The sequence below is a fragment of the Gavialis gangeticus genome, unplaced genomic scaffold (assembly GCF_001723915.1).
Source record: "Gavialis gangeticus isolate Ggan-Ray unplaced genomic scaffold, GavGan_comp1, whole genome shotgun sequence".
Lineage (NCBI taxonomy): Eukaryota > Metazoa > Chordata > Crocodylia > Gavialidae > Gavialis > Gavialis gangeticus.
In genome coordinates, this window is record NW_017729029.1 from 5,579,508 (window position 1) to 5,595,339 (window position 15,832).

At 48.3% G+C, this 15,832-nt stretch overlaps 1 protein-coding gene across 1 annotated transcript in view; it reads right to left on the reverse strand.

The window, feature by feature from the left end:
* Positions 1–802: 802 nt before the first annotated feature.
* Positions 803–15,832, reverse strand: part of BCORL1 (BCL6 corepressor-like 1) — a 50,877-nt gene continuing 35,847 nt past the window's right edge. Inside the window, exons 11-13 of the mRNA XM_019521149.1 lie at positions 14,382–14,459; positions 7,756–7,906; positions 803–2,536 (exon numbers count right to left, since the gene is read on the reverse strand). Of these exons, the coding sequence (XP_019376694.1) occupies positions 2,257–2,536; positions 7,756–7,906; positions 14,382–14,459 (509 nt within the window). The 3' untranslated portion in view covers positions 803–2,256. The remainder of the gene's footprint in view (positions 2,537–7,755; positions 7,907–14,381; positions 14,460–15,832) is intronic.

A 15,832-nucleotide genomic window follows, 5' to 3' on the forward strand; every position in this document is an offset into this window, starting at 1 on the left:
GGTCCTCCGCTCCTGCGCTGGGCCCTTATGCGGCACCGCACCAGCCGGCCCAGCAGCCCTGGCTCGCCTGCTCTGCTCTGCCCCCGGCAGCGGTAGCAGGGTATGGGGGCGCTGCTTCAGGGATCAGGAGGCAGGGGTGGCACCGGCATGAGCTAGAGGGCACCTCACCCTTTTCCAGTGCCCTTCCCTGCAGCACCTCTGGCTCAGGCTCAGCAGCAGAGAGGGCAGAGCAGCAGCAGCACACCTGAGGCATCACTAGGCAGCTGTGCCCGATGCCCAGAGCAGTGCCAGCAGCTGCAGTGCAGGTGACAGCAGTGCAGTTGTGGCTATTTTTACACTCTCCCCTCTCCCCAAAGGCGGCAGCCAGTGGGTAGTACAGGCGTGGGTGGGGGGAGGGAAGAATGTTGCCTCCTTTTCTTGTTGCCAAGTCCAATCAACATGTCATTAAAAAAAGGTGACATCTCCCCTTTGCTCTCCATGCTGTTTACTACCCAGGATGCCTCTGCTGGGTGCTGACCATAGATGTTTCTCCTCTTCCCTTCCAAACAGCTTGACTGTTAGATCAGCTCTCACTATCCCCCTCCTCTTTCCCATCACAAACCCAGGGGAGAAAGGCCTTTTCTGAGCAAGAAGTCTGCCTCTCAAGTGCAGCTCCAGTACGCCAGAGGACACTGGCAACATCCCGTCCTTCAGAAGCATAAAACAAGTCATCCCCATGCCAGCATCACTCCCTGAGAGCCAATGCTTCCCCATTGCTAAGGGTTACTTATGCTTTGCAAAAGAAGAGGCGTGAGGCAGGGGACCTGATGCAGGTTTTTCTGTACATAAGTGTTTTTGACACCACAGCCTGTTGCTTATAATAAAACAGAAATCAGAAAGAGCAGCCAGAATACACACCCAAAGGCAAAATCCCTCGGCTTAAAAAAAGGAGCTGTCTGTTCCCAAGGATGGGGAGGCAGACAGCCAGGGGGTCCAAGGGGTGGGGCTACAACTGCCCTGGCTGGGAAGAAACACAACACAAAGAAAAAAAATCCACCCAACATTCCCACTGCTGGGCAGAGGAGAGCCAGAAAACAGATTGTCCAGTCCTTAGAGTCCTTGTTAGCACCTGTACAATAAAACTGTACCATCTACATACAGCGGCGCAGCCCTGCTCCGCTCCTGTCGGGGGCAGGCACCTGCCACCTCCAGCCAGCTCTCTCCAGTAGAACTGCTCCTATAAAACAGAAGAAAGGGATGTGTGCAGGGTGGGAATGTAAGGGCCTGTTTGGTGCAGACACATCACATGGGGAGGACATGGGCCATCTGCGTGTAGGCCACAAGGATAGAAAGTGTCTGGAGTCCCCCCTGCCTTGGGCTTAGGAGCTGCTCAGAATCCTGGGCTGCAGCTGGCTCTTGTAAAGCAGCTCAAGGGAATCCAGAGACAAGTGGCATGAGTGAAATGTATGAACCAGCCTGGGGGGTGGTTGGGGGAGCCTGAAACATGGGGGTGAGGAGGGGAAGGCATGGCTCTCAGCTGGCCTCATTGATGAAGGGCCCCAGCAGAAGCCAGCTCCAAAACTGGTGGGGGGGGGTGGCAGCCCACAAGACCCATTGCTCAACTTGGTGTCAGTTGTGAGAGCTGGTCCCTTCGATATCATGACTTGCCAGGTCTGTAGTCTGGGAGGTATCTGCTCTTAGAAGAGCAGGATCGTCTGGGAGTGTTGGGGGGGGGGCTGGGACGGGATCTGAGGAAGCCCTCTTCCCATAGCCCAGGGCTCACATCATCACAGTGATACAGACTCAGCAGAAACAAAGAAAACATTACAAATTAAATACTAATTAAATAAATACTATGGAAGACATTGGGAAGGGGAGGGCAGACAGAAAGAGAGATGGTTCCATAGGGCAGGGTGGGTTGGGGCAGGGCTGGGCAGAAGCACCCACTACCACTCACTTCAGTAGAGCCTGTAGCTGGTTATCTAGCCAGGAACCCAGCTAGTACAGCCCCGTGGGTGGGGCCCAGCTGCTTGCCCTAGCTGGAAAGGGCTAGCAGAGAGCTGCATTTGCTGCTGCTGCTCATCACAAAGGGACCCAGGGAAATCCTTGGAGATCAGTGGCATCTCTCCCCATTTACAGCTTAGGCGCCAGAAGGAAAGGAAAACGAATTGGCCAAAGACTCCGCGTCCCTGCTGCTGGCATTGAGAAGGCTGCTTCCCACTGGTCCATATTATTGCCTCATGATGCAGTCTAATGCAGGGAAAGATTCATTCCCCGTCAGCTGCTCCAGGCCTGGTACTCCAACACTGAGCCCAACAGCTGCAGCAGCTCAGGGTCATATCGCACCAGCTCCACTGTCTCTGCAGCACCCTGAGCAAGTGGCTCTGGGGTCTCCTGCAACTCTTCCTGGGCCAGCACCTGGCTGAGGGACACCTGCCGCTGGAACTCCAGCTTGGGCAGGGTGGCGATTTCAAAGTGCGGGAAGCGAGCCTGAAAGATGCGGGAAGAAAGCTTCAGCCTCTTGAGAACATCAGAGAAGAGAAACCAGTTGCAGGGCCTGTAAGGGCAGGAAGAGACAGGTTAAAAGAACGAATTCCACACCCTCACTTTCAGCCCCGACAATCTCAGGGCCTAGGCTTTCTGGCTTGGAAAGCCAGGCCTGACCTCAACCCCATGGATGTAGCCCTCCACAGGTACAAGAAGCCACTAGCTAAGCTACCTGTGTGCAGGTATGCTTTGTAACCAAATGCTCTTGGGGCAGTCGCATGCCAGCCCATGTCCCATCATGCCTCCCTGCTACAGGCAAACCTAGAGAATCCAAAAAGGAAAAGGGCAAGTACCCCAAGTCCCACCTTCCTGGTGCCACCAAAACTGTTCCCGGCTCATCTTCATATCCATATGTCCTCACTCCCTTCTTCACTCCCAGGGTCCAGTACCCACCTCACCCTTCCCCAGAAAGGAGGAGTTCACTGCACTCTCCCATGTCACAAAACCCCAAGGAATAATCCTTCATATTGGTTTTCATGTAGTTGGGACTTGCTGCTTCTGCATTCACCTGATAAAGAAAATGCAGCCTCCCCCAACAGACGATCTATAACAGGTTCTCTCTCTGTACAAGCCATTGGCCGTACTGGGAAAACACTGCGCTAAAAGGATGAAACTTGCAAGTCAGAAGCCCAAGATTCTGGTGACCAAATTCCACAGAACAGCTCCCTGCCCTGAGTGCCTCACACACTCCTTCAGCTGCTCAGCAAGCTCTACAGTGGCTTAAAGGAACTACCTGCTCAGAAAGCACAGCTCTCTCTGGCCATTTGGTCCCTGCAGTTAGCCAGAGCCTCCAAGATTCCTCTTACAGGAGCTGCAAAGTGTCCCTCCCCAGTGGGCCCTTTTGGTTAATTCTTATTGATGCTCCCTATGAAATCATGAGTGATCAAGAATCCAGAAGCCTGAGACAGCAAATCTTGTTAGCTAGCAGTGGCTGTCCCCAAATTTCATCAGCTTCTCGTGGTACTTTCCTTTGCTAACCACTATGTGGGCTGAGGCTCAGTCAAGGCCCTTCCCAAACTGTTACTGATTGTTTTACCCTATATGCATTTGATAAATAATGCCTGAAGCAGTTGCCAAAGGTCAGTGGGGCTTGTGCCCTTTGTGGTTTGTTTATGATGTATCAACAGAGCCTAAAATGTCTCCCTCTTCCCTGCACATGGGTTTTAATTTCTGCTTTCTTTTAAACATGAGCAATTAAGAACTGTTAAGGCAGAAAGGCATTAGGATGACAGAAGAATTAGCAAAACAGTGAAGTTACAAAACTTCAGAAACTGAAAGTTGAAAAACTGAAAATGAGGTATTTTTTACTTTTGTAATAATAATGATGATAATAAAAATCACACCATAATTAAATAGGTTTAGAAGCTGGTTTATTCTAATTCTTGCAAACCTCTAGCATGGACACTCAAGCTAAGGCCCTAGGCCTCAGATCAACATCAAGAGTGTCTATACCTGAGGTCTTCAACATTCAGCTATTTCAGAGTTCAACTCATTCTAGTAATTGATACAACCTGTTGTGTGCAGAAAGGCCTAAAGCAAAGAAAAAAGAACATAAATCCCCCACATTCCAGCCCTTCCTTTACCTTATAAAGTAAGCGCACATCACAGCAGGAGAGGCCTAATTTTTTTTAAATCTCCTTTTCAGGTCAGTGCTAATTAAAAGTCAAAGAAAAACAAGCAACAGTTCTACAGCATCTCATTCAGGCACTGCAAATGGATGGAGCCTTGGAGTATCTCATTCCCAGCTTCTGCCCCAATCTGGGGTCCAAAATGAGTGTGCTGCATGTGTCAGATTTACTTGCATCCAAACTTCCAATATCAGCTTTTGCAAGCGGAAGTTAAACATTAAACATGGCCACTTGTAAGTGTTCCTGCATCAGCAGTAACCCACGGGGTAATGAGCCACACAGTGGGATTTGGAGTTGAAGTATTCTTCTACACAACCATCTATCCTATGCATGAATGTATGCCCATTCAAGCAGCTAGGAATGTGTAAGTGTGCAAAGATTTGCATTCTTCTAAGAAGGAGGGAAGAGGAGTGCGCATTTCTGCATTCTTAATCTTTCATGTCTTTTTTTCAGTTTAAGCAAAACAGGCCTCCTGCTGGCTGTCAGAGAATGTTTCAGTGGAGTTCTTTTCACCACCACCAATAGGTTGAGAATATCAAAGTATTCTACATTATGTTGTGATTCTTCAGTCAAGGAGAACTTACTGCTGAACAAGAATTCAGTGGCCTGAATATCTCATTCATCTCAGTGGGGCACAATCACAACCAAAACTTAAAATGATGGCCAACACTCACCTTGTCAGTAAATTTAATATTGATAATTTTAATAGACACCCACCCAGCTAATGTGCTTAGCCCATAGTCTCAGACCATCTTTCCCAGTGCCACAAGCTACCATCAATGCTTTCTAGCCATCTCTGATGACTTTGAAGTCTAGTTGTTTGACAAGTGCACAAGTGATGATGAAGAGACTCGAGGACTCATGCTGCAAAATTTTGTCTAGTTTGCCACAGACAGACAGGACCTTGACAAAAAAGATACCTGGTTGCATCTATAACTAAGGAGCCTTCACTGACCCCAGAGTTGGTGCTGTCTGTGGTGCACAGGTCCCCTCCACAAACTTTTAGGTGATATATTGGCTGCATTTTACAGAGGGAGAAACAGAAGCTAAGTGTTCAGAGGCCTGGTTTGCACTAGAATGCTTTGCCTCCCCTCCCCCATGGCTACCAATAGGGCAGCTCCAAGTTTACTGTCAGTTCTGGCACTCCCACCAATGGAGCAAGCACTGTGTTCGTAGCTTGGAGCGTAATTAGAATGTGAGGTACTTAAGGAGGAAAAAAAGCAGCAGCCCAGCATGGTGTCTGCATAATTGTTGCTGGTACAACCACAGTTGGACACAAACAGTGACAAGTGCCACAACAGAGGGAAAACCAAGGACAAGTTTCCTGGTGTATGCAAGGTGTATACTGCTGTTTGGCAAAAGTTGAAGACGGAAACTCAAAACCACAGTGAATTTTGGTCTTACTGGCATCATTCATTCTTTTATAAACCCCTGCCTTATTTCCTTTCCAAATCATATAGTGCACACCTTTTGATTCTCTTGTATAGAATTCTTCCATTTCACATGACTGAGCTTTCTCTCTGTTCTTGCCTTGGTTTTTTCCACCTCTACAATGCCCCTCTGGAGAGCAGAGAACCAAACTTAAAGACCCAAACTGGATAAATAAACACAGCCTCTGTGCCAGGGGTGAGCAATTATTTTGGGTGGAGAGCCATTTAACAAGTTCTGGTGAGCTGTTGAGGGCCACATACACACAATCTTTTAGAAGATATCATTTTAGCAAATTCTAGATAAAAAAAAAATCATATACTATCAAACATCTCTTACAATATATTTTAATTTTATTTCCAAAAATATTTTTGTCCTGATTTATGTTTTTTTAAGTAGTGTATATAGAGGTGATTGCATAACAGCTCAAAATAAAATCTTACTCTTGTATATTGCGTGCGGCAAGGTGGGGTGGCTGTGCGGGTAGCTGCTAGGTCCTGGGGGCCAGCTGGGGATGGAGAGGCAGGGGGCATGTGCAACAAAGCTTGCCTAGGTGGTGCAGGTGCAGTCTGCCCTCTCCCTTTCCACCCAGCCCACGGCTGCCCCCCTGGTACTCTGCATGGGCCTGAGCCCCGCCTGCTCCCACCCGGGGCAGCCTGCATTGTGCTCCTACCCATGCCCACCAACCTCAGTCAGCGCACACAGCTTTCCACTGGGGTTGCTCCCAGTGTGGGTGCAGCTGCCCAGGTATTGCTTGGCTCCCCCCGCCTCCAGCAGCTCTTCCTCCTTCTCCTCCTCCTCCTGCACTGCTCCAGGTAGAGAAGAAGCTGCAGCTGGGCAGATCCTGCCCAAGTGTGCAGGGTGCCAGCTCCAGCTCCCAGCTGCCTTCCACCCATTTGGCAGCCCACAGGTGGCTGCTCATTGTGCCAAGTGGGCAGAGTGGGTGGAAAGCAGCTGGGAGCAGGAGCCCCAGGTGCTGGAGCCACCTGGCTGCAGCTTCCCCTTCACCTGGAGCAGTGCAGCAGGGGCAGGAGGAAGAGCTGCTGGAGGCAGAAGAAACTGAGCAGTACCCATGCGGCTGCAGCCACACTGAGAACAGCCCTGCCTGGAAGCTGTGTACTCTAGCCAGGGCTGCAGGACGGATGGGTGTTTGGTGCAGGCTTTCCCAAGCAGGAGCAGGCAGGGCTTGGCCCCATATGGAATGCCCCAGGCTGAATCCAATCAGTTGGGGGGGGTGCTCACCTGTGGGCCAGATCTAGCCCACAGACCATATTTTGCCCACTCCTGCTCTACAGTAATCTCCACCCAACACTTAACGATGCCTGAACACTTATTTGCTTCTTTGATTTTGGGTTTACAATGCTGACATTTCCTCACATCCATTTCCATAATGGAATAGCCCAGTACTATGCACCTTTATGAGACAGTACTTCAGTGGACAGTGCACCAGAATGGAAACCAAAAGACTTGAATTCTATTTCTGGCTCTGCCACTGACACACCAGGGGCAACTCTCCATTCCTCTACCTCCTTATCTATAAAACAGAGATAAGGGCATTTCCCCCAGTCAAACACTCTGATATCTACAATGAAAAATGCAAAGTAAGTACAGTATATCAGCTATCTCTATTGTGTTTCTATAGTGCTTGCCTTGGCTCTCAGATGCACTCAAGCATGCATCATCCATTGCTCAGTATATGGACATCCCATGTACCCTGCCTACTGTTCTCTCTGCCCCCTTAGAGGGCAGCATGGGGTATTCTTGCCCTCTCAGCTAACCAGGCAGGTGCATGTTCTCCATTTCACTGACTCCCCCATTTCTCAATTAGATCAACTTCCCCAACCCTGGCTAGAAGGCCAGAGGTTAATATTTTTAAACTTTAGAAAATGGCAGCTCTTAGTTTCCATTCTTTTTGAGATAGCAAAGTGATTCTTGTGTTGTAAAGACCTCTGAAAGACCACATCAGGTCAAAATGGTACCTAAACTATAGATTCCTATTTGAAATGTCTGGGTTTGTCTTGTGAAGCACATGCAAGTGTTTACACACCTAACAGTACTAATATTGCATAACAATTGCAGCACCCTGGTTGAGAATCTGCTCCACTTGATACATTTCTGCTTCCCAAATTTCTCAGTCTCAGGATCTGCTGTGCAAAGACTTAGTGACACTTACCCTCGGGAAACTGACACTTGGAGGTTGTAGCTGGGAAGCAGAGGCTTGTCTGAGAACTCAAACATGAATGTGTCGGAGTCTTGTTCTTCTTCTTGATCCGAATTTCCAGGAGGATTGAGCAGAAGGTCACAGCTAATCCCATCCTTTCCCTCTGAAAAAAGCAAAATTGGGTGTTGGCAACCCCCAGGCTTTCACTCTAGCTGACACACATTTCCTTGGGAACTGGTGATGACATGGAGGGAGGGACAGAAAAAACTCCCAGCACCAGGAGTATAATTCAGGGCCCCTGCACAGCAATGCAGGCTGGGACAGCCATATTCTTACTGGGCTGAGAGCAAAAATAGGCAATAAAACATTTCACATGGTTCCATGAGACTATGAGTGGCTTTATCTGCCTGATTATGATTTGGTCACTATGAGATCGATGGAGCCTGCGTTGTCATAGTTTCATAGTTTCTAGGGTCAGAAGGGACCTGAGCAGATCATCTCCCCCTGTCATGGCAGGAAAGAGTACTGGGGTTCATCCAGCCTCCTTTCAAAGACCCCCAGGGTAAAAGCCAGCACCACTTCTCTTGGAAGTTGGTTCCAGATCCTACCTGCCCTGACAGTGAAGTAGCGCCTCTTGATATCTAGCCTGAATCTACCCTCTGCCATGTTATTTCTAGTCACTCTTGGTAGTGCTTGGGGGCACAGGGACTCCCCCAATGCCTGCTGGTCCCCCTCTCACTAGTTTGTAAATGGCCACCAGATTCCCCCCTTGGCTTCTCTTGTGGAGGCTGAACAGGTTCAGGTCCCTCAGCCTCTCGTCATAGGACCTGCCCTGCTGCCCCCGATCATGCAGGTGGCCCTCCTCTGGACCCACTCCATGTTGTCCACATCCCTCCTGAAGTGCAGCACCCAGAACTGGACACAGTACTCCATCTGCGGCCTGACCAGTGCCGCATAGAGGGGGAGGATCACCTCCTTGGACCTGCTTGAGATGCATCTGTGGATGCATGACAAGTTACGGTTGGCCTTCCTGACCGCGTCCCCACACTGTCGGCCCATGTTCATTTTGGCATCAGTAATGACTATTGAAAACTGTATACTGAAGGAGCTACAACTCACTCAATATGACATGCCTCAGAAACCCATCTGTGGGCAATGAATGGGGCAACAGGGGCCTCAAGGACTGCTGTATGGCAGCAGAACTACAAATCAGGTGGGGGAAGGCAGAGAAGTCGAGAGAGCTGGACAGATGCTTGCTTAAGCTCCACCTGGCGAAACACACTGCTACAGGTCAAACGGAGAAACTGAACACTGGGGGGGGGGAAGGGTCTCACACTTCCTTTTACCCCAGCATCTAGGTAAATAATAAGCTGGTTCCCCTTCCCCCGGGGCTGGATTAACCCTTTAGTGGGCCCTAGGCAGACACACTCATGAGCCCCTACTTAATACTGTATATTTATATTACTTTATTTTCACTCAATAATTACACTATATAAAATAAGCACAACTGGGCCCCTTCTTCACTTAGGGCCCTAGGCATGTGCCTACTTTGTCTATGTGTTAATTCGGTCCTGCCCTCCCCTCTGCAAGGCAGGCCCAAGACTGTTCAAACTAGGGATGTGAACAGTTAAACAATTAATTGTTTAACCAATAAGCCCAGTGATAACCAGTTCTAGCTAACTGGTTATCATTTAGCATGGGGCGGGGTGCAGTTCAGCAAGGTAAAGGTGGGGAGGGAAGCCACATACTGCCCCAACAGGAACCAGAAGGTGGCAGGACAGGTGGGAGGGAGAAGGAGCGAGGATGAGGGGGAAGGGGGAACTAGTACCTATAGCTAGGCTCTGTGAACCCCAGTGCAGCTGCTTCCAGCCTCCCCACCACCTGCCACAAAGCCTGGCAGGGTAAGGTGGAGGTAAGGGGGTGCAGGGTGGTTCCCCAGGGCCTGCAACTCAGCCCCATAGTGCACCCTGTCCCATCCACATCTGGGCCCAGAGCACTATACCTTGCTCGTTGTGAGGTGCAGCCCTGGAGAGCTATCTGGGGAGCCACCAACCCCACCATACCTCAGAGGGCTTGAAACACCCTGCTGGAGCCAGGCAGAACAGCCCCACATAGGCCAATCTGGGGGTTGCCATACTGATTAATCATCTGACCATTGTAGTAACAACTGGTTAAACAGATATTTTTTAAATTGGTATTTACATCCCTAATTCAAAGCAATAATCTCTTCTATCCAGAGCCTATCCTCTCCAGACTCAGGTAGGTCAGGTCCACCAGATTCCAGCTAAGCTTCTTGTCCAATTCCATATCTCGGGTGCAGGGGCTGGTTTGTTTCAGACTGCTGGATACTCTTCATGCAGAGCTCCATTGGCAACTCCATTCTGTGGTTCAGTTTTGAATGGTTCCTTACCTTACAGGTCTTTCAAGATGTTTTTTCTACATGGACCCCACTTTTGGTACCTATGTCTCACATAAACATTTGGCTAGCAGCGACCATAATAGCCACATATATACCCAAGCCTACCCCCTCCAATGACTCTCCTAAAGGCAAAAAGGACCTGTTGGCAGGAAGCATCACTAAGGTGCTTTACCACCTGTTACACTAAAGCAGAGGTGGGCAAAATACAGCCCTTGGGCCGGATTCAGCCAGCCAACCCATTCTATCCAGCCTGCAGGGCCCCTCCAAAAAACAATTATTACCAGCCCACAGCTGCCCCTCTGAAAGCCAGCAGGAGGCAGGCTTTCAGAGGTCATGTGCCACTGAACCAGGCAGGCTCTGTGCAGCACTCCTGCTGGGAGCCCCTTTTGGAAGCACCAAATGTGGTGGTAGGCGACTGGCCAGCTGGTAAGTGGGGGGGGAGCTACTACGTGCATGAAGGAGGGATGGTGTAGGGTTTGTGGGTGGGTGTAGAAGTCAGTGGGGGTGGGAACCCTGCTACAGGCTCCCCCTCTCCCCCCCTGCCATGGTGCAATTCCCACCACCAGCAGCAGCAGGCCCTCATAGCGTTCATAGCCCATGGCAGGCAGTCTCCTGGCAGCGCATGGTTAGGCTGAATCCCAGGTGCTGCAAGTGGCAGGACAGAGCTGGCCCAACCTGCTGGCACATGCCTTCAAACCAAACCAGGCTGGCTCTCTGCCAGCACGTGCGGTTTGCTGCACTACAGGTGGGAGCTCCACAATCATTGGGCCAGGCTGCCTCCATGGCTCCATGTGGGGCTTCTAGCACTCCAGCAGGGAGCCACATGTGAAGTTATAGAGTCCACCTGGCCTGATGGCGTGCGGACTGTATGCCACAGGGAGTCATGCACCATCAGGCCAGGCCAAGACGGCTCCATGATGCCACATGCACTTCTGGGGTTCCAGCTACAGCTGCATGCCACCAAGGGGCTCTGCCTGTGCACCACGGGGGAGGTGTGGAGGAAGTGTAGTGGGGCCTACACACCCCACACTCACCCACACTCCCACCCCCCCACAAACTCCACCCCTTCACAGTACCCCCACAAACCCTACCCCCAGAGCTGTCCCAAGGGTACAGCAAATTGGGGCGACTGCCCCAAGCCCCATGCTTTAGGGGGGCCCTGCAGAGCCAGGCAGAGCAGCTGCAGCCCCGGCCCCCTCCCACAGGGCCCACCTGGAGCTGGCCGCTCAGCCCTGCACCACAGAAGAAGCACGGAGACCCCCCACTCCTTTTGCAGGGGTACCACAGCCTGCACAGTGTTAAGGGGATACAAATAATCTGCTGCATGGTTCTGTCCTGCTGAGGTAATACAAGGTAACATTTAAAGCAAGCAAAGTGTGGAATTCAGAGTCTGCCAAGAATGAGTGAAGTTTTGGTAATCATATAAAACAATTAAGTGAAAATCTGATACTACTTTAGGAAAAAAAATTAGGATAGAGAAGAAGAGTGCCTGTTCTTACAGAAGGTGGTGTGATCCTGTCATTGGTGCTTGGATTTCTCTCTCTCTGGAGATGATAGCCATCAAAAATGCTATCTTAGTTAGCAATTTAAAAGAATACAATAGAATGGCAACATTCAAGTCCCCAGGACAGAAAAAATCCCTAAAAGATAGAAAAACGTGTTGCACCTTCAAAAGTGCTTACCGTAGAATTAAAAAAAAAAAAAAAATCACATGGAGGATTGTCAGGCAGAGTTGTTCCTAGGGGAACCTTCACAGAACTATCTGAGGGACCTGAATGTTCAGTGATAAACGGGTAATCCAGGCTAACAAGAATAGATGCATTTTCATGGTGAATATTATGGCAAAATCCCTTGCTAAAACCAGTTTCTACTTAGTCCTGTATGTTGTTGTAGGTTTCCAGCTTAGAATGAAAATGTCCTGTATTACAGAACAATATCTATCTCCCAGGCTCAGCCAGCCACTATCCAAGCTGTGAAATGCAGAAATGCTGGAACCATATATGGAAACAGACCTTGATCCTCCAATTCAACAGCCAGAATGACTGGGAGCTTGAAAAACTGCTAAATAGGTAGGTGTACTGCCTCTGTGTATTAAACCATCACATCCATGCCAGATTTTCTTCCTAAAGAAGCTCACTATTAGAGGGATGGTGAGTAAAAGCCAGTCTGAATTCCTAGAAACTGTACAACTACTAGTTTGATCTGATGCTGAACACATCATTCCAATCCCCCTTAAAAGACATGAGGGGAACTGTTCCTTCTTGTTCATTTAAGTAGTGTGTTGCTGTCAAAACTGTAGTATTGAAATTGTTACTAAAGGTACTGGACATAGTGAAATCACAGCTGGAAGCCTGGATTCCAGTATCAAGGGAGATATAGAAGCTATTGACAAAGGTAAAAATCAAACAGGAGATTCCAGTTCTGACGTTACTGTTGTCTCCAGATACACTGGAAGTAGCGGGTGCCAAAAGAATCAGTACTGGATTAGAAACTGTTACTATTGTTGTCTGCCCATCATGGCATGGTATCTGAAGAACTGACAGTGATATAGAACGTGGTGCCCCGGTCAGTAGTAAAAGTGTCTCAACTGAATTGGAACAGTGCTGAATAGCTAGCCTGCTGGTCAGATTTGGTGTAGGCAGATTTATTGTAGCCAGCTGGTAAGATTTGGATGCTGGAGCCTGAAACTGACCTGTATGAGGAGTGAATTTTCACTTTCTTTTGAGCTGGGACCAGGGATGGTGATCAAACTGTCAGGCCAGTTTCAGAGCCCTTCTCTTTTCTCCAAGTAGGAGTCACTGGCTGATCCAAAGGACCTTTGATGAGGCGGCTAGCTCTTTTTGAATCTGAAAAGAGCTAACCTCTGGAAATGAAACTGTAAATGCCTGGGAAACTAGCTGAATGCTATTTTGAAGCAACGAGCTTTTCACAAAAGGGTTTTGGATCAGATCTTCCCTTCATAGCACACTAACAAAAAAAAATAAATACGCAACTCCAGCTTTGAGTGTACCTCACAGAACATTTTCATATTAATCATTTTTTTTTTTTTTATCTACCTGCCCCTTTCCTTAGTTGAGATGCACGGATCATTCAGGATAAAAACAGACAACTAGCAAACTCAAGACTTTACAGATAGACAAGCCTACTGTCTCACATTAAGTACCTGTGAATTACTCAAATTAACACTTTGCCTCAAACAATTGGAACAATCAGCTCTAATTCATCTTAACTGACATTTAAGCCTAGTGTGTAAACAGCTATGGTGTTTTGGTGCAAGTCATAGCCCAGCCTAATCAGGGCCCTAATTAAACCAGTTGTCTGTTTTTAGCCTTAAAGGTATGGCTGCTTTACAAGCTGGAAAAGTCTTAAAGCCTGGAGACAAAGCCTCCATCACAGAGGTGATCCAGTTACTGATAACTCAGTACTGAGAAAAACTTTCTGAAGAATTAGTGAGTTTCTCTTTTCCCCATTTTTTTCCTGACAGTGGATTTAACAGATTACTACAAAGACTATCAGGAAACTAATATTAAGAATAATGGCAAAGGTAGTTGTAAGGTAGCAGTGGACCAAGATGTGGGTCCCCTAAGAAGAAACTGAGTGGCACCTGGGGCTCCTTTACATTTTAAAACCGAAGAGGGTTCATAAGCATCCAAATGCTTAGGGATGATCCTGCCTTGAGCAGGCACTGGACTACATGATCTTGTTAGGTCACTTCCAGCTCTACTTTCCTATGATCGTATGAAATGGAGACAACTGACCAATAAATCCAATCTCACGCATGTGGGGAAGCATCTTATTTAAGCCAGAAGCTGGCAACATTTTGGGGCATGGGCCACTTCCAACCTGGCCTGCTCTGCTATAACCACCACTGGCACTTCCTCCCACCCAACCCCCAACTCTGCTTGGCTACTGCACAGGCAAAGCCCCCCCAGCTTCATGGGCCAGATCCAATCCATGGGGCATAGGATGGTAAGTCCTCATGTAGACTAATACTCAAAGAAAAAGAAAGAAGAGTCAGAAACTAGGGGCTTCTTGATACAGTGAAGGGTGTGGAGTACTTCATATGCTCAATTCATGCTCTTTTTTTTTACCCATGGATCAGGAGGCAGTGCCACAAGTCTCACAAGTTCCAGATTGCCTGTTTATTCTCATAACTGTCCAACAGTTCCACTGTCTCTGCTCTGAAGAGGCAAATGGAAATGGGATTTACTGAACTCACCAAGTACAGAGCTGCTGTAGAAGTCCCATGCTGTCTGAGGGTCTCCATCAGTGCGCCCTTGGAGATCTGAGAGGTAATCTGAAGGGAAAACAGTATAAGGCATCACACACAGACCAGCTAGAACACAATGCTATCACAGAATCATAGAAAAGTAGGGCTGGAAGGGACTTGAGGAGGTCACTTAGTCCAACTGTCTGCACAAGGCAGAATCATTCCTGTCTAAACCATCCTACACACATTTGTATCTAACCTTCCCTTAAAAACTTCCAAGGAGGGAGATTCCCACAACTGCTCTAGGTCATGGGTGTCAAACATACAGCTCACAAGCCAGTTCTGGCCAAGAGAGCTTCTCCACCTGACCCCCAGGCTATAGGCAAGCTAGGGAATTTGTAGCTGTGGCTAGGAGAGGGCAGGGCTTGCCATGGAATCTGAGGCTTCAGGACTGTGGGACAGCCTTTGGTAGCAAGCAAGGGCTGTAAACCTTCACACTGAGGCTGTCTGACACATGGCCACTTGCCCTGCTGCCGCTGCCACTTGTGCTGCTTCCGTCTCATCATGTGACCACTTGCCCTACTGCTGATGAACCCGCTGCAGACACCAATTGATCTGACTGAAGACATGGGGTGAGTTTGTAGACAACAGTCATCACAGCAGTAATTCCAAGCACACTTGAGAGTTTAGCCAAGGCCAGAGGTACACACAGGCACAGCTTAGCTAGCACCTTCCAGAACCAGAGGATTCTATGAAGTACCTCATCAACTTGAATTTAGAAGGGGAAAAAGTAGCTAAAAAGCAGCTGGAGGCAACACCTGTTCTATCCCTTTATAGTCACCCTTCCTAACTGTTTCTCTCCCTTGCTGCTGCACAAGACCCACAAAAATTAGGGAAAAAGTGATGCTGAATAGACCAGATGGTGCACGTACCAAACACAGCTCAATCCAATCTTTCAGCTACTGCATTCTGAAGCATTACTTCTAATAATGGCAGGTAAACAAGTGTTCAGATAAAATGATTTTAGAGTTGACAGCATCTTTTCTCAGCTGCAACAGTGCTAATGGGGTATATTTGGTAGCTGTGTTGGTCTGAGACAAAAAGAAATTCAAAACTCTAAAACTCTTGGTTCAGAGATAATACCTTTTATTAGACCAACTAAGAAATCAAAAAAGATATTTTTTTGTGATTTCTTAGTTTGTCTAATAAAACTCTGAATCAAGGGTTTTAGAGTTTTGCATTTCTCCACAGTGTTAATAGAGCATTTGGGCTGCATATTAGAGCCAAGCATTGCCAGCATTTGGGCTGAATACACACTGGCTTGGCCCCCTGGGAGTCTGCATTATACTGTCTTTAGTTACGTGTTCTGAGTTTTTCATAGATGTCCCTGGATTGTGCACCTAAAACTGGAAAAGGAATTCTATACAGTAGAACTGGGATACACTGCTCATTTAGATAAG